The sequence below is a fragment of the Lepidochelys kempii genome, chromosome 6 (assembly GCF_965140285.1).
Source record: "Lepidochelys kempii isolate rLepKem1 chromosome 6, rLepKem1.hap1, whole genome shotgun sequence".
NCBI classification, from domain to species: domain Eukaryota; kingdom Metazoa; phylum Chordata; order Testudines; family Cheloniidae; genus Lepidochelys; species Lepidochelys kempii.
In genome coordinates, this window is record NC_136385.1 from 101,677,350 (window position 1) to 101,696,863 (window position 19,514).

Sequence of the window (19,514 nt, forward strand, 5' to 3'; positions counted from 1 at the left end):
TAGGAGGCAGGGCCGTCCTTAGGATTTATGGGGCCCTACGCAGTATTATTAAACTATGCTCCACTGAAGGCGGCCCCCAGCCGGCACTGCTGACCCCAGTGTGTCGAGGTGGCACAGCCACCACCCCCGCATGTGGACCCCCGGAGTCCCCCCCCCATTGCTGACACACACAGTGCTTCGTATGCAGCAGATGCTGTGTCAGTGGCTCAAGGCAGGCTTCGCGCTGTCACATGGGGGCTGCATCTTGCCAGAGCCCACGGACCTGCTGCAGCCCCTCACCACAAGCATTTTGACAGGAAGTACCAAGCAGTAAGAACAACAATAATGTTACGCGAGCGCGTGTGTGTGTGTGCACGTGTGACAGTGTGTGTGTCTATGTGTGTGTGAGAGAGAGAGCTAGTGCATGTGAGAGAGACAGAGACACAGTGTGTGTGTGTTGGGGGACTGTATGACAGAGTGTGCTGGGGAGTGTGAGACTCTGTGTGTGTGTGTGTGTGAGACAATCAGTATTGGGGGACTGTGACTCATGAGAGGCAAAGTGTATGTGGGTGTGACAGCCAGACTGTGTGTGTGAGACAGACTCTGTGTGTGTGTTAGGGAAGTGTGAGAGACAGTGAGCGCACTGTCACTTTAAGACCCACCCTTCACTCCTCCTCTCCCCCACACCCAAACCTCACGTGGAAGTTTTGCTCCTCCTGTCCTGGCCCGGGCCCGGATCCTGCCAGAAACCGAGCAGCGCAGGCAAACAGGGTCTAGGGAGGGACTCCACTCTGGACAGCGGTGGACTGTGCTGCTCTGGTCCCCCCGGGCTGGAGCTCTTAGCTGGCCAGCTGAGAAGGGAGGGGGCAGGGTTGGGGAGAAGTCCGCCGGCCCAGCACCAGGGAGGGGCCAGAGAAGAGAGGATTCCAGCCACGACCAGCGAAGGGAATGATGCCCCAAATTTTCTGGTGCCCTACGCAACCGTGCCTGCTGCGTACGTCTGGGGACGGCCCTCCTAGGAGGCATGGATGCTTTGACATCTGGAGACTCCTCTTGTAGTTTCCGGTTCATGAAATGGAGGTACCTCACTTTCCTACTACAGAGTTATAGAACTTGTTTTTGAAGCCCCTTACAAATGTATCAACCATCTGAAAAGGCTTTCTAAATGATTCATCAATTAAATTAACAATATGTGCCAAACAGGTTATATGCACAGAATTTGGAAACTGTGTAGAAAACACAGAATCAAATGCCTTTTTCATGTAATTAGCATTGTCAGTATCAATTACTACATTTTCATAATCAATCTGGTACTCATTTACTGCTTTGACTACAGCCTGTGAAACAGTTGAGTGATTAACAGCATCTAAAAACACTGTATCCACCAAAAAAAGAGTTAACTTGCCTACTGAAATCAGGTTGTAATGGTGCAAAGAGTACATTCAGAACTGATCTTGCCTCATCACAACATTCAACAAAGCTAACAGCGATTTTCTTGTCTTTACGCTTCAGTTTTAAGTTTTCCTTTTCTTTGAGGTACACTTCAGGTAAGAATGTGTCAGTCAGTTGTGTCCTAGCAGAAATCACACCACCATTCCGGACCCTCCTGTCAAGAAATTCCCTCACAAGTGGGTGGTCAGTCTTTGACAAGGGGATGTTGGCACCTGCTAGCGTCTTCACCCATGCTGTACAAATCTGAAAGTAGAAGTAGTTAGATAAATCTTCAGGGAGCACAAATATTTACCATCCATGTAACATCTTAGATTAGAAATTCAGAAATAAATATATAAATAAATGTATTAGACTTCAGTTTAGATTTATATATAGTAAATAATCATGTAGTCACCACTTACAAAAAAAAGTAGTTTAAAAACAGAAATGTCTATTCAAGATCTCAGAGCAAGTGAAAAGACCCCATCGCTATGACTGTTCTATGCTACTTATCTTATTTTTCTGTATTATAACATTTTCTTATATTTCCACTCACCTCCACACATTCTTTTTCTGCTGGTGTTTTGTTTTTCAGTGAACCTGTAATGGTCTTCTGACATTTATTTTCTGCCTTCCTCTTGAGCCGCATCTTCCTTCAGTTAGTGGTTTTTTGATGCAAAATGACCCACAATTACAGACCGTCGGTCATGATTGAGAACAACATTGCACAATGTGCAAAATAATTTGTTCCCATCCGCATGCAGTTTTGTAGGGAATTCTCGAGCTTGAGAAGCTGGTGTAGCTGTTTTTGATGCATGATGTGATGGCCATTCACGTCATGCAAAAGAACGAATATCCCTTTGCACTTTGGTAACTTCATCTGGACCTGGCTGGGTACTTTGGGAAGTGCTTGGTTCTGATTGTCCTGACATTTTATTGACTGCTTGGTAAATGTTTTATTTTGCCCTCAAAGTCGTCTTCTTTTTTTTTTTTAAAAACGAGTAAGTAAAATAAGTCCTTACCTGTAATCTAACCACATTGTGACACTTTGGCACAGGAAAAAAGTGAGTAAGCACATAGATCTTCCTAGCTGAGGATTCCCTTACTGTCATTTATAAGAAGTCTCCTTTACATCACTCTGGCAACTTGGGGGGCCTTAAAACTTTCACAGGTTTTATGCTCCTAGGGGAATTGACTGAGAATGGGAACAGTTGACTAACAATAGAAACGTTAACATTAAAAGTCAGGTTTCAGAGTAACAGCCCTGTTAGTCTGTATTCACAAAAAGAAAAGGAGTACTTGTGGCACCTTAGAGACTAACCAATTTATTTGAGCATGAGCTTTCGTGAGCTACAGCTCACTCATCGGATGCATACCGTGGAAACTGCAGCAGACTTTATATACACACAGAGAATATGAAACAATACCTCCTCCCACCCCACTGTCCTGCTGGTAATAGCTTATCTAAAGTGATCATCAAGTTGGGCCATTTCCAGCACAAATCCAGGTTTTCTCACCCTCCACCCCCCCACACAAATTCACTCTCCTGCTGGTGATAGCCCATCCAAAGTGACAACTCTCTACACAATGTGCATGATAATCAAGTTGGGCCATTTCCTGCACAAATCCAGGTTCTCTCACCCCCTCACCCCCCTCCCAAAAACCACACACACAAACTCACTATCCTGCTGGTAAGTCAGGTGCTACATTTCTGCCTCAGAGAATGAGATCAATTAACCATCAACAGCAAGTTTAACAATGTTACTAACTACCTAGTCAGGCTGCTAGTACCTCAGAGAATGAATCAATTAACTCAGGCAGGCCTGCTACATTTGTACCTCTAACCTGCCTCATACATAAAACGCCCGACCCTTACACACCAGTGAGCTGCAGTAGCCAGGGGGAGGGAGAGACACTCTCTCTCTCTCTCACACACACACACACCTGTTGGCACGCACATATGCTCAGCCCCGCTCGCCCCTGACGGTGATCATGCAGGCAGGCTGGCATGCACATCCAGCCCCCCTTCCCCGTCTCTGAGGCTGCTCCAGGCACACTGGAAAAAATGTGCTGCCTGGGCTGCTGGGCAAGAGGCGTGTGTCCCCCGGCAGATTTTTTTTTGCATTTTTCTATGCGGGGGACACAGAGAAATGCGGGCCATACGAATTCTGAGCCCCCGCATCGGTGCAGAATCCCCACAGGAGTAATATAAAAGGATGTTGAAATAATAATGTGCTGAAGCTTGTATCTTTTGCTCTGGAACATAACCTACGGTTTCCAAATGTTTTATATATTTGAATTAAGAGAAAATTAAAGACTGTTATCTAAGAACAAGAATCAAACAAGACTTTTATGTTTGTCTTACCTGAAAGCTTCAACTATGATCCTTTCAGGTAACTTTGGAGCAACAGAATTGAAGGCTCGTTTGAAATCTTCCAAAGTCAAAAATCCTTTATCTTGTTTAAAGAAGTGGGAAAATAAGATAAAAAAACCCAACTATGAAGAGTTATGCTTGTTCAAGAACCAACATCAAATTTTTAATACATTAATATTCATAAGCCTGTCCTGTAGATTTTCAGAAACTAAGTACACTCTTTGAAGTTATTATAATTTCAACCAAAGTATTTTAGGAAATGGCTAGGATCCACATAGGATAGGGTAGTGGGGGTGTCAAAAGATGAGTGATTCAAAAGTGATTTTGTACTGTCATTTTGGTGTATGCTACCAAAAACTCCATTCAAAGGAAATACCCCTGCAGCATCTGTACTGTACCGTTTCATATTTAAGAATTCATTTTAAAAACTGTCATTTTGAAAATAAACTTTTATACTGGGAAAACTTTCAAATGGACACTTTAAAATATACTAAATTACTTTTTACATGTGTTTCCCAATTTTTCTTCCCATATTTGCTAATTATCAAAATTCCACATGTGGAGTTGTATTTAAATAAGGTTTCTCTCACAGTACGTTTTCTCTTCTTGATTAATTCTGCAATGAAGTCATGATACTGAATATACAACATCAAAACAAAATCCACGAAAGAGACCATTCACCAATGATTATGGAAAGGTCTATACTACCGAGCTAGGTTGCTGTAGCTATGCCGGCACAACCCTGTAGCGTAAACACAGTCTATACTGCCGGAAGACATAGGAACACCACTTCTCTGAATGACAGTGCCTAAGATGGCAGAAGCATTCTTCTGCAAACATACCTGCATCTACATTGGGGACTAGGTCACCATAGTTATGGTGCTCAAAGGTGTGTTTTTTCACACTCCTTACTTCCATAGCTATGTCAACCTAACTTTTAGGTGCAGACCACGCCTATGACTTCATTGCAGGATCCAACTGAAAGAGAAAGCAATAATTCAAACAGGGTTGTCGCTGGGTACCTATGGAGAGATAGAGAGAGAATAATGGACAAAACAAAGAAGAATGGGGTAACTGCTGAGGTGTGTAAGCCTCTTTGAAAAGCTTTTTGAAGCAGTATTCTTGTCCTGAATCGCTAGTAGCCACCCATCAATTTAACAGATGGGAAACTGGATTGGATACACAAGATGCCTGACAGCTTTGGATAAAAGGGGGAGAATATAAAGGGGTAGGCCCCTCTTTCCACTGCTCATTGGCTAGCTAGAGAGATGTGAACTAATTGGTCCTTGGTTCCCAACATCATTTATTTAAATCCTGGCCCAAGGTTTATCAGGCCTCTTGTCTCATGTTTAGTTTAACCCACGCTCCCTCCTTGTAGTTCTTTAGTATAGAAATTGTATTTTTAAGTTGCTTTACGTTAATTTGGTGCAACTTGCAGCCAGTGTCCAGGATTGATAAACGACCAAAGGGCTAGTGACCAGAAAATAAGAAACATGGGATTTTGCTAGTGGACCCCGGGTCTATGGAAAAGGGGTGACCTGAAGTCCTTGCAGCCTGCAGTCCCTCTGTCTGTCCCTTCTGTCCCCTTTGCTGGTGGAAAGGTGAGAAGACTCAGCAGAGCAAGCTGAATCCTTTGGGGTAGGCACTGGAGAGTCTATGCTGAGTTACGAGCCATATGATAGATGTTCTGTAAACCCTACGCTGGACCTATCTAAAATACCTGGTAGGGGAAGATGGGACAGATAGTGCGCCTATCCAATGTTAAATTTTAATAAAGTTGCAGCCTGCCATTTCAAATCTATCTCTGTGTCTGTTCTCATTTTCTTGTGACTCATTTCAGCACCTGACCGTCCCTCTATTCCCCATGGGCCAAGCCCCCGTTTCAGGCCAGAGAGAGAAAAAAAAAACAACCAAAAAACACGTGAAAAGGATAGTATAAATGCTACATGTCTTTGGTTCACTAGCCTATTCTCAAGTTTCTCTCCTCTTTGGTTAGGGGAGGGGGGAGAGGAAGATAAGAATCACATTCCATCCCCACAGCCTACCAGAAAAGGAAAAGAAACACCAAACCTGGGTCCCAAAATAAGCCATAGAAGAAGATCCTTGCTGCTTTTTCTCTTCCCCTTCCCATCTCCTGGGAGAGGAATCTGCAACATAAGTGGTATGCATGAGTGAGCAGGGAAACATTAGAAGGGGGTCCTGAGGGAGTTCCAATAATCAGGATGGAGATATGATAGTGATAACAGTAAGTGGGGTAAGTGAATAACTAGAGATGGTTTTCTTCAAAAACTGGAGAAACATGCGGTGGAACAGACAACCTGGGACTCTACTGCTGGCCTCAACTGCCTGCTGTCCCTGCTTCTGTTAATCATCTACCTGCAATGCCATTACATTAGTTACTTTACTTGGAAACACAGAATCATCGAAAGATAGGGCTGGGAAGCTCCCATCTAGGATACTGCCCAAATACATTTTGCTTTGTATTAATGCTCTATTTTGCATATTTGCTTCAGTATGGAAGTCTCTCTTTAAAAACTCTGCAGGGAAGAAAGACTTACATTGCATGTCAAAAGCTGTGAATATCTGCCTTATTTCACTATGGTGTAGTTGTGCAGCCTTCTTTGTATTCATAAGTTTTAAAAATTCTTCAAGTAATACACCTAGAAAAATGGAAAATGTGAATATACCTCCTCAAAAAACCCCCACTCTTCTTTATTTGCCCACTGCAACTATGAATGACTCATGCAATATAATTATAACTGCTTTATTATTAATTATAAGAACCAGAATTGAAACAATTATCTTTTATATTGTTAGGTTACATGAAAGTATTCTACTAGACATCTGCAAAATTCAACTTCTTCTCAAATTAACAGGTTTCAGAGTAACAGCTGTGTTAGTCTGTATTCGCAAAAAGAAAAGGAGTACTTGTGGCACCTTAGAGACTAACCAATTTATTTGAGCATGAGCTTTCGTGAGCTACAGCATCCGATGAAGTGAGCTGTAGCTCACAAAAGCTCATGCTCAAATAAATTGGTTAGTCTCTAAGGTGCCACAAGTACTCCTTTTCTTTTTTCTCAAATTAAATTTCCATTTACCAGGCTCTTCTTTCTCTATTCCTTAATATATTTCTTCCCTTTCTTGCTTGCTGGCTACAGTGACATCTTTCCTTAGACTGGGAGAACAGGACAAAGAAGTGGTCTCTCCAAAGTCAATAGCACTTGCATTCCACAAATAAAGGCATAGAGTGTATTGCACAAACAATATAGCTGGCACCATTCCCAGCACTATCTATGCCCTATGAAATGCTCTGTAGCCTCAGGTTTGGTTTCCTTGGAGTCTCCTAATAAAACTGCATAATAACACTGGATTGGTTATTACACTTACAGATTGGGTAAATTTGTTTCTAAGTACATTTATCTGATTTTTAGGGAGAGTTAAATAAAAGAGGTTGGAATGCAAATATAGTTTGTTAAATCCAACCCTAATTAACTGTCTGGTATTTCTGAAAGCAAAGTACTTGTACAAAAAAGGAAATATTAGGAAAAAATGTATGCCCTAGTTTTTAAAAATAGAACAAGTCAAGATATAAATAAATGTAATTTCAACTCAGAATTCTCATGTAGTCTAATCTTTTGCCTTATACCTGTGAAACATACAGATCTAGACCTATTTTATACAATTGAAATGATTTATAAAGGACAATCATAGAATCAGAGAATATCAGGGTTGGAAGGGACCTCAGGAGGTCATCTAGTCCAACCCCCTGCTCAAAGCAGGACCAATCCCCAACTAAATCATCCCAGCTAGGGCTTTGTCAAGCCTGACCTTAAAATCTTCTAAGAAAGGAGATTCCACCGCCTCCCTAGGTAACGCAGTCCAGTGTTTCACCACCCTCTGAGTGAAAAAGTGTTTCCTAATATCCAACCTAAACCTCCCCCACTGCAACTTAAGACCATTACTCCTTGTTCTGTCATCTGCTACCACTGAGAACAGTCTAGAGCCATCCTCCTTGGAACCCCCTTTCAGGTAGTTGAAAGCAGCTATCAAATCCCCCCTCATCCTTCTCTTCCGTATACTAAACAATCCCAGTTCCCTCAGCCTCTTCTCGTAAGTCATTTGTTCCAGTCCCCTAATCATTTTTGTTGCCCTCCGCTGGACTCTGTCCAATTTTTCCACATCCTTCTTGTAGTGTGGGGCCCAAAACTGGACACAGTACTCCAGATGAGGCCTCACCAATGTCAAATAGAGGGGAACGATTACGTCTCTCGATCTGCTCGCTGTGCCCCTACTTATACATCCCAAAATGCCATTGGCCTTCTTGGCAACAAGGACACACAGTTTCTTGTCCACTGCAACCCTTAGGTCCTTTTCTGCAGAACTGCTGCCTAGCCATTCGGTCCCTAGTCTGTAGCGGTGCATGGGATTTTTCCATCACTGTATTAGCTAGCTTTTTTTAAACAAATATAACAAGACCTCTGTGGTTTATTTTTCTTACAGTTTTTCCATATCCATTTATTTCTAATATGGTTCAGAAGAATAGCTTCTTCAGCTCCACCTACTGTCTCAATTCAAACCTTAAACTACAAGCTCTCAGGTTCCCAACATTTTTTTCATTGCTGCTTCTTGAAAACATCACATTAAAAATGATTACATTCTCAGTGTCTAGAATTATAGACACATCCTGGTTTCAACTACTAGGTTCTGTATATGCACAATTTCTTTAACAACAAGGGATGCCTAAACACACTGAACTTGCCTGCCTGAGCAGCATCCCTTTCAATTGGATAACTATGGAAGTAAAACCTTAGAAAAGCAACATAGGCTGAAATCCATTTATTTATTTATTTTCTCTTTCAAAGTGGCACATAAGACTGGAAAATTATAGTATACAATTTTCGTTTTAAAAAACGACCTGTACAGTACCGTGCTGCCCATTCATTGATCTCTTAGCACTGGCTTTTTATATAATATAACTACAGAGTACAAAGCTACCTCCATACATAAAAAAACATATTTCTAGGTAAAAATAAAGTATCGTCTCGTCTGTCAACTTGACACTTAAAAATCCATAATCTAAAAATCCAAGTAAACAGTTAACTTTGTACTTGTGTCTGGACTTAGTTTTGCAGATAAGACTCACTGTTCTTTATCAATCCAACAGACAAATAATGGAACGGTGATAGAGGGACATTGTCAGACAATTTTCATCACTTACCAATATATGCTTTGCTTACTTCTTGAGTTTCTCTCAGTTTAGATTATGAAAACAGACTAGCCAGATTTACTTTTCTTTATAGTCAGCTTCTGTCAATTTCATTTTCAGATTCTCATACTCTAGCACAATGCTGCTGTATCTGGGATGCATGTACTGCAGAAGCACATTTATTTGTTAAAAACCACCTCTTTCCACTTACAATTTAAGAGACCATTTCAATTAGCCTGTAAAGCCTTGCTATTAAAAAAATCAATTTTGAGGCAATACATCTGCATCAAAGCAGGGATGGTATTTACCTAAGGTGGTTTTACCAGGTAAAATAATGGGTTTTTACCATTATTAGTAGTTAGTCCCAGTTCTAGGCATTTTCTATTTTAAAAACTGTTTCATTAATGCACACGTATTACACTTAGCTTTAGTTACATATTCAAATTGTGGTCACACAAGGCAGTAGATTCAGAAATTAATTTAGGGTTGTACAAATAAAAAGTACAACTGCAGTAAGGGTAATACTAATATATGTAACATAATACTGAACAACGGAGTGTCTCTATACATTTTGGTTTGGTATTTTCTCAAGGAATGTATATACCACGACTCATATTTCAGTTTTCAATATTATATAAATATTATATATGCCAAAAATTATCAAACCGTTAAACATTTTTTCAGTAATTTTCATTAGTATATTCTAATAATTATTTTCTTTTCCCCAGTTTAAACTGGTATTTACCAGTGCCTGTCCGAAATAAGTTTTTCCTGGAAAACTGCCAACCTTGCACCAAAGATAAGCCCAAAAGCTAATTTTCATCATATGAGAATTTAGTAATTAAATAATTCAGACTCATCAACAGTCTCTGTAAATCTCTTTATAATTAATCTGTAGAAAATTCTTTTAAAAGTCTTTAAGATTACAGAATTTATGAATGAGAAGAGACTAGAGAGAAAGGAAAGCCTGTTTGCATATTACCTGAATTTTTTTGTTGCACTGAGGCCATTACTGAATCCACCTCCACCTGGAACAGAGAAAATATACCAGGCAATATTGTTGAGCCTGCTTTCACCATGTGGTGAATTTGATCCATTATAGTTATTTCAATTTGTATCAACTGTATTTAACAGAATTCAATTCTGATCACATAACTATTAAACAGCATATCTTGTAAAATCGTCTGCAGCATTAGTTCAGTACTATAGCTTTAATATAAATACTTCCCCCCATTAAACATTTGTGTGTCTATGGCCAGAAAAGAAGCTATAGGCTATGTCTACATTACAGAGTTAAGTCGACACAAGTTACTCCGACAATCATAAACCACTATAATTAAATCGCTTGTGCATGTTCACACAACGCTCCTTGTGTCGGCAGAGTGCATCACAATTGGTGCTCTACCATCAAAAGAGCAGTGCACTGTGGGTAGCTATCCCACTGTACAACTTGTTACATTCTGCCACTAGGAATTGTGGGAATGGATTGCAGTGCATCATGGGTGTGGGCTCACTGTCCCATGATGCAGTTTTTTCTGTCCCATCATTCTATGGGCTTCTGACTACCCTTTGCACCATTTTTCAACAGCCCCTGTAAACTGTGCGCCCACCATCTCTGCCAAAAAACATGGATCCTGCACTGCTCACCAGTCTTGTGATAACAGTTATGAACACAATGCAACTGATCATACAGTACTTTCTGAGCTGTGAATCCAAACAGGAATCTGAGATGCCTGCCCTGCTGGGTGCCACAGAAAGAAACAATTCCAGATTACTTTTGGCATTCATGGAGCTGCTGCACACGGTGGACTGTCGCTATTGGTCTCAGAAAACAATCACTGAGTGGTGGAATCACATCGTTATGCAGGTTTGGGATGATGAGCAGCAGCTGCAAAACGTTTGGATGCGCAAAGCCATGTTCCTGGAACTGTGTGCGGAGCTCGCTCCTGCCCTTCCACAAGGACACCAAAATGAGAGCTGCCCTCTCAGTGGCAAAGCATGTGGCGATTGCTGTGTGGAAGCTGGCAACTCCAGACTGTTACTATCAGTCATGACTCAGTTTGGAGTTGGGAAGTCCACCACAGGGGTTGCGTTTACACAAACGTGCAGGGCCATTAATCACATCCTGCTATGAAGGGCTGTGTTGCTATGAAATGTGTGTGAAATGGGGGATGGTTCTGTGGCAATGGGATCCCCTAACTGCAGTAGGGTGACAAATGGCATGCATATCCCAATTTTGGCCCTGGACCATCTTGCGATGGAGTACATCAATAGAAAGGGTTGCTTCTCTGTGGTACTGCAGGTGCTTGTGGATCACCAGGGTTGTTTTGCTAACAACAATGTGGGGTGGTCAGGAAAGATTCATGACGCACACACCTTCAGGAACATTGGCTTGTATAGAAAGCTGCAAGCAGAGACTTTCTTTCCAGACCAGAAGATTCCAATGGAGGACACTGAAATGCCCATAATGATCGTGGGAGACCTAGTCTACCCCTTACTCCCATGGCTCATGAAGCCTTATACCAGAAACCTTGGCAGCAGCAAGGAGTGCTTCAACAACAGGTTGAGCAGGTGCAGAATGACCGATGAATGTGCGTTTGACAGATTAAAAGCTCACTGGTGCTACCTTTATTGCAGGTTAGATCTCAATGAGGAAAATATTGCCATGGTCATAGCCCAGCCTGCTGTACTCTGCACAATATTTGTGAAGCTAAGGGGGAAAAGTCCAGGGGTGGAGCATCGAGGCAGATCGGATGGCAGCTGATTTGGAGCAGCCAGATACCAGGGCTATTAGAGGGGCTCAAAAAGGGGGCTATTTGAATCAGGGAGGCTTTGTAGCAGCATTTTGACAATGAGCCCCAGTAATGTGCCTTCACATAATGCAGTCAGCCAGGCTTGTTTACTTGCCACCTGGAATAACCCTTGTGATGATTGCTTCCTGAGTATGATTTGTAGTTTGTAAATGTGCTAATTGCCACTGTGTATGAATGCCAGCAGCAACCATTGTGTGTAGGAGAAAAATAAAGCTTAATTTTCTTTCTATGAGTACATTTTTATTAAACAGCAATGACCAATACACAGAATTTGATTTCTTGCAAGGGAGACGACTCTGACAAGCACTCTCTTAAAGGAGATGCTCATAGCTGTGTATAAGTCCAGCTATCATTACCTGTCCAAAAGGGTGAGTGAAGGTGGTACTGAGACGGGCCGGGAAGATGCAAAGAATATGTGCGAGGAGTCGGGGAGGGCATGGCACACTGTTCTGTTTAGGCTGCAGGGGAAGGCGAGCATACGTATTCTGACTACAGCACAATCAGGGACTTTAGCATCTGTTTGGTCCTGCATCAGTTTTTTCATCCGATCCTGCCTCTCTGAAATACGCTCTTGGTGCTGCTTCCTCTCCAGGCCATCTATTTTAAATTTTTCATTAATTGTCTCTCTCCACGCTCTGTGATCATGATCTGTGGTGTCAGACAATTGGAACACCTCCCTTAATCATGTCCTCCTTTTGCATCCTGGGTCACCTCCTTGTCTGATGGAGGTGCTCCACTGGCATGTAGGAAGTTCCCCTCCAGAACACATTTGTAGAAGCACAAGAAACAACAAACAGAGGCAGTATTGTGAGTGCACTCACAACATTGAATCATAGTAGTTAAATACACCTCTCTCTCACTCTCCCTTGGCAAGCACAAAGCTCAGCGACTGTACTAAACATGGTGAGTTCAGCCTGGGGGAAGAGAGGAAGGTCCAAGATGGAGCCAAGGGTCTAGGTGTTTTTTTTAAGGGGATCAGTGCAAGTGACTATTGTAAATTCTGCCACCTTTTTCCACAGGTGGGGGTAATTCAAGCTGATCTCTCACTCCAGAGGATAAACAAGGATGCAAGGATGAATCTCCTGCATGCATGTGGCTTCAGACCAGGTCTCTATGCTGCTTTGGTCCCTGCAGAAGTGATTACTGATTGGGGGAGAAAGGCAACTCTGCTAGGGAACCTTCGGCAGAAGATTGGCAAGTACCTCTAGAAAAGTTTCCTAGAGATCTCTCCGAAGGATTCCTGTGAAATCTTGGTGTGCATTAACAACTTTTTCAGCAGGGTCCCCACTGTGTAGCTACAGATGTGAATGGGAAGCAGATGCAAATACTGCTAGTCTTGTACATTTCTATCCCTTAACCCACTTCTAGCAAATAACAAAACCAAGAACTGCTCTACCTCATGTAACTGAGCAGTATCAAATCAAAATGACCACTTACCAGAGCTCCCCTCTCCTGCATCACGCACGCCAAAGCCGAAGTGCTGAGACTGGCTTGAACCATCTGGAGTAGAGAAGAGGTCCTGGCTAGCCACACTACTGGATGACTCTGTCACCTGTCCACCTCATTCTCCAACTCTACTTCCAGTCCACTGGCCACTGTCTCCATCCTCCCCCACCCCGTCCACAAAGCATCCATGTGGCTCTTGGTGGTGGAAGTGGGGTCACTGCTAAGGATGGCGTCCAGTTTCTTATAGAAGCATCAGATCTTTGGTGCAGTACCAGAGTGTCTGCCTCCCATGTTTTCTGGTATGTCTGCCTCAGCTCCTTGATCTTAACTTGCACTGATGCGTGTCCCATTCGTGGCCCTCTCCAACATGCCACACGAAATCTTCCTGTAGGTATCGAAGTTCTATGGGTGGAGTGGAGCCGGGACTGTACAGCCTCTTCTCCCCACAAATGCAGCAGATCCAACAATTCCACTGTACTCCAAGCGTTTGCTGTGTGGAGCCGCCATGGTCAGCTGGGAAGATGCAATGTGAGGTCTGCACACCGAGCAAACAGGAAGTGGAATTTCAAAAAGTCCAGTCCTTTAAAGGGGGATGGGTAGATGCCTGTATACGGACTGCAGGGCAGCAGAGTTCCAACAGTATCCTGACCAGAGGGGTCAGGATGGGCATTGTCGGACACCTCTTAGAGGCCATTTATGGTGACATAAGCAAACACAGTGTCTACACTGATGCTGCGTCGATCTGACTTTGCTGCAAAAAGCTCTACACCTCTCGTTGAGGTGGTTTTATTTTGTCAGTGTAGCAGGAGAGTTAAATCGGCAGGAGGAGCATTGTTGCATGTAAACCTCCACTATTTTGTCAATGAAAGCTGACTTTTATCGACAAAACTGTGTAGTGTAGACAAGGCCAAAGAGTACACCATTTCTAACTAAGTCCCCAATCTTTCAAAAATAAATATATGCTTAACTGAACTCAAATGGACTTATTCATGTGTGGAAAATTAAGCAGTCATATGTTTTTGGGATGGGGCCTATTTAAAATTAAGCAGTCACATTTTTTGGGATGGGGGCTATTTCCCTAAAAAAAAAAAAAAAAAGGAAGTTCCTGTTTCAACAACGGTCTATCTTACAGAGTATTTCAAAGAAATGTTCTCAAAATAAAAGTGTTGAAACTGCAGAATGAATGATTTAAATAAAAAATGTAGGGTGAGTGGTATGCAAAGTAGGGGGAGATAACTTACTGGGATACCCCAGTTTCTCCCACCTCCATCCTCAAAAGCCCTGTATTGCAGCATCCCTCCTACCAACGAATGTGTTGGATGAGGCTCCCTCTGAGACCCATTTATGATGCTATTTGCAGCAGCCAAGAGAATTTAGTCCAGAACTATCTGAGATGTTCTCTTTCCCTTATGGATTGATCCTAGTGCTTTTGCAGTGACCTCACTGCTCTGAGGAGCATTAGGCCCAAACGTGCATTTTAGCACACCGAGCTGCCACTAAAATGACAGCTTAGCTGGAGTAGCGTGATTATAAAAAAACAAAAATAAAAACCAGACTCATCCTTCCAGAGCATTTTATATCAGCTCAAATGATTGGAGGGTAACAATTAATCAGATTTCCAGAAAGAAAGTTCTTTTCTCCCCAGTAACAAATAACTTCCTTCAGAAATTTGAACGATCACATTTCTGATACTTTAGTATTCATTACACAATATAAACCAATTGCTGAAATTGGTAAAACATATGGGAAAATGCTTTGCATTCAAAAACATTTTTAATTGCGAGTTATTCTACCTAGATAGTAAATTTATTGTGTTGGTATACAAGCACTGACAAAATACAGGTAACAGAAATATCAGTACAAAAAATGGTGTTACTTCTCTCCATTTTAATTCATCACTGGACACTTATCTCAGGTGGGTCATCTTGCTAGAAATGTCATTTTAGTAGTAGAGAGACAAGGTGGGTGAGGTAATATCTGTTATTGGACCAACTTCGGTTGCTCAGAGAAAGAAGTTTTTTGGGCCACACAGAGTTAAGTGTCGAAGCTAAGGCTCGAAAGCTAGTGTCTTTCACCAACAATTGTTGGCCCAATAAAAGATATTACCTCACACACCTTACCTCTCTAATATCCTGGGATCAACAGGACTACGACTACACTGCATATATTAATAGCAATAAGTTTAGAATCTTTAAAAATTATTTTATAAAAATATATAATACCAAATGTCCACTGATAAACTATAAGTTGTCAGACTAGATAAAATCATTGTGAAGGAAAGCAAGGAGCTGTGAAGAGTGATCTCCTGGCAGGATAATGCAACAATACTATATAATTCAATCCTTACTTTGTACATCATCCACTAAAGAGTTTACTGGTGACACCTTGTGGTTTAAAAACGGATATTATTAATATTTAAAAAACTGTAACTAGAGATATTATCAGAAGTTAAAAAACTGAGATTGTTAGTTAATATGTATTATGAGTACATCTCTGGAAAAGGTTTGGTCTTCAATTGTGTGCAAAAATTAAGCATTTCTCAGCAAAGCCCCAGAGTAATTGGATCATAAGGGGAAAAAACAACACTAAACTTTTCAGGATTTTTTTTTTAGCACTTAAATGAATGACAAGTGGTTTGAAGTTAGCTTGCAGCATATTTAGGCCTCCATGAAGAGTGATTGCTTTGATAAACTGGGAGAAGGGGAGGGGAGAAGCTGGTTGAGAAATTAACATAATAAGGAAATAATGTACTGTGCACTAAGTGGACACTACGTAAGATTAACCAGCTACATGTGTAAACATGTGTCTGGATAGTAACATGGCGATGGACACAGATACATTTATTTCAGTGATTACATACAAGACCATGATTGTATAATCTTTTATACATGCTCTATCTAGTCTGTTCAGGTTCCATTCCCATCCGCAAAGTATATGACCGCATTCCAATACTGTAAGAAGTGACAAGACTAACATTTTGCACATGTATTTTATTCTCTCTCTCATCCTCTCCTGAGGTAAAAAACTGTATGTTGTGTAGTGTTTTGGTAGGCTTAAAAAAACAAAAACAAATAAAAAACCCCCTGTCTGCGCTGCTGTGTTTATATGTCAGAAAAGGCAGGGTTGAAGAAGTACATTTTGCACTTCTTGGAGCTGTAAGTGACTCAGTTTGTGAGAACATGTGTTTACTTATTGTAACATACAGTAATTTCTTCTCAAAGAACCTCATAAGCAAATAGACTGTGTGTATATTAATGCACAATCATTTGGATCTCATATCACACTTTAAACTAAGCAGGGCTCACTACACCCTCTTTTCCCACCCACCTTGTACACCCATGCATCCTCAGAGTAGGATTTCGCAAAATTAATGTGGATAGTGATAATGTTCCCAACATGATTAATAGCTTTGGCCTTTTGTTTTTAAATACACACATACAGCTGACACCTGACTTCTAAGAATCAGACTACACTTCTGTTAATTTCATGAACTGGATTGATTAGACTAGACTATTTTGCATACGGTGTTCTCAATAGTGAGATATCCTTATAAATTTAGTCTTTAAGACATGATGGAGAAATAAAATAAGCTATACCTTTGATGGTTTGTAACCAAATAGCATCACCACAGCGACCTTAAAGTCCTCTCTGCTTAAATATCCTTTCTTATCTTCATCACAAGCTTCAAAAACCTAAAGAAAGTAAATAGATTGCCATTAAGAAACAACAGTACACCTGACCTGAAGTTACTGTTATTACTTATTAAAACTGTGTGTGAGAAATAAAACAAATACCTATTTGGAAAAAGATATTGTATTTAAAACTTGCAGCTTAAAAATCACATTGCTGTCTGAAAATGTTTCGCATGCCTTATCTCACAACAGGTTTAATGCCCCTCTGCCATGTACATTGGCCAAACTGGACAGTTGCTACGTAAAAGAATAAATGGACACAAATCAAATGTCAAGAATCGTAACATTCATAAACCAGTCGGAGAACACTTCAAATCTCTCTGGTCACGCGATCTCTGACCTAAAAGTCGCAATATTACAACAAAAAGGCTTCAGAAACAGACTCCAATGAGAGACTGCTGAATTGGAATTAATTTGCAAACTGGATACAATTAACTCAGGCTTGAATAGAGACTGGGAGTGGATGAGTCATTACACAAAGTAAAACTATTTCCCCATGTTTATTCCCCCCCCCCGCCACTGTTCCTCAGACGTTCTTGTTAACTGCTGGAAATGGCCCACCTTGATTATCACTACAAAAGGTTTTCTTTCTCTCCCCCCGCCCCCGCTTTCCTGCTGGTAATAGCTCATCTTAAGTGATCACTCTCCTTACAGTGTGTATGATACCCATTTTTTCATGTTCTGTGTGTATATAAATCTCCTCACTGTATTTTCCACTGAATGCATCCGATGAAGTGAGCTGTAGCTCACGAAAGCTTATGCTCAAATAAATTGGTTAGTTTCTAAGGTGCCACAAGTACTCCTTTTCTTTTATTTCACAACGTGACTCACGGCCAGTGGAGTCCTACTGCTTTTAGCTCATTTGAAAAACAAAAAACAAAAAAAACCACACACCAACCACAACCCTAAATTTCAGTCTGATGTCTTTAAATATAGAAACTTTTTTTTCCAGTTAGTAAATTAATTCACAACATCAAAAATGTTTTCTTATTAGCAGGGCTTTGGAGCAGAGCCCAGAGCTGGAGCGCGAAGCTGCAGATTTTTGCCTGGAGTTGGAGCACAGCTCCAAAGCCCTGCTTATTAATGTGGTTTATATTCTTTTCATTTTAACTGTGCATAAATATCTGGCAAAATTTAGGGCCTTGTGGGAGTCTAAGGCCAGGTCTACACTACAGAATTGTGTCGACCTAACTTATGTTGCCACACAGCCACAACAATTATTGAATTGCTTGAGTGTGCACACACTTGGCTAGTTGTGCACATCCTCACCAGCCAGGAGTACTTGTACCTATTGTATTGTCAATGTTGGGCATTGTGGGATGGCTCCTGAAGGCCACTAACAGTCAACATAGGCAACATAATGTCTGCACTGACACTACACCAACCTAATTACATCAAGTGTGATTCTATGCCCCTAGGGAGCTGGTGTTACTAAATCAGCATAGAGAGGCACTTACATTGTCAGGAGCCAAATTTAAGTGAAGACACTTCCACACCTAGGTTGATAGAAGACAGCTTATGTCAACCTAACTGTAATGTAGACCAGGCCTAACATTTTGAACAGATTCCTGGAAATCAACCTACACGAAAGTCCTGCTCCTATGAAACCTTGAGTTTCTCTTTAAAGTACTTGTGGCACCTTGTACTCCTTTTCTTTTTGCGAATACAGACTAACACGGCTGTTACTCTGAAACCTGTCTTTAAAGTACTGAGCATCTTTAACTCCCACTTAAGTCACAGTGCAGATTCAGGCCATGGGCTGAACAAATTGCTGGGGAACTGCCATGGTTCATGACCAGGAAGCAGCAAATCTTTTCAGACAAACTAGCATTTCAGAAAAAACCCAGTGCATTTTCCACACATGTACTATTAAGAGGAAGGTTAACATAAATAACAAATTTTGAAACATAACAATTCTAATGAGGGATTTTCTCCCATAAGTGCTGATAACAAACCACAACATGGTCTTCATTTTTATTTTGGTAATATTTTTTTTGGGGGGGGGGGTATATTTATGAGCAATTCCAGGTGGGAATGTGAAAAGACAAAGAAAAAAAAGACACAGGGCTCCTGTTACTCTAAGCCCTGGTCTACACTAGGACTTTAGGTCGAATTTAGCAGCGTTAAATCGATTTAAACCTGCACCCGTCCACACAATGAAGCCCTTTATTTCGACTTAAAGGGCTCTTAAAATCGATTTCCTTACCCCACCCCTGACAAGTGGATTAGCGCTTAAATCGACGTTGCCGGCTCGAATTTGGGGTACTGTGGACACAATTCGATGGTATTGGCCTCCGGGAGCTATCCCAGAGTGCTCCATTCTGACCGCTCTGGACAGCACTCTCAACTCAGATGCACTGGCCAGGTAGACAGGAAAAGAACCGCGAACTTTTGAATCTCATTTCCTGTTTGGCCAGCATGGCAAGCTGCAGGTGACCATGCAGAGCTCATCAGCAGAGGTGACCATGATGGAGTCCCAGAATCGCAAAAGAGCTCCAGCATGGACTGAACGGGAGGTACGGGATCTGATCGCTGTATGGGGAGAGGAATCCGTGCTATCAGAACTCCGTTCC

General features: G+C 41.5%; 1 protein-coding gene across 3 annotated transcripts in view; it reads right to left on the reverse strand.

Moving 5' to 3' along the window:
- Nucleotides 1-19,514, reverse strand: part of EFCAB11 (EF-hand calcium binding domain 11) — a 125,723-nt gene that overhangs the window by 93,695 nt on the left and 12,514 nt on the right. For 2 of the 3 annotated variants that reach the window (XM_078853370.1, XM_073349405.2), the window contains 4 exons: nucleotides 16,846-16,941; nucleotides 9,973-10,018; nucleotides 6,343-6,444; nucleotides 3,776-3,866 (listed from right to left, as the gene is read on the reverse strand). In XM_078853370.1, the coding sequence (XP_078709496.1) occupies nucleotides 3,776-3,866; nucleotides 6,343-6,444; nucleotides 9,973-10,018; nucleotides 16,846-16,872 (266 nt within the window). In that variant the 5' untranslated portion in view covers nucleotides 16,873-16,941. Of the gene's footprint in view, nucleotides 1-161; nucleotides 1,675-3,775; nucleotides 3,867-6,342; nucleotides 6,445-9,972; nucleotides 10,019-16,845; nucleotides 16,942-19,514 lie in introns of those variants that run through there. The other variant, XM_073349407.2, reaches the window with a different exon arrangement.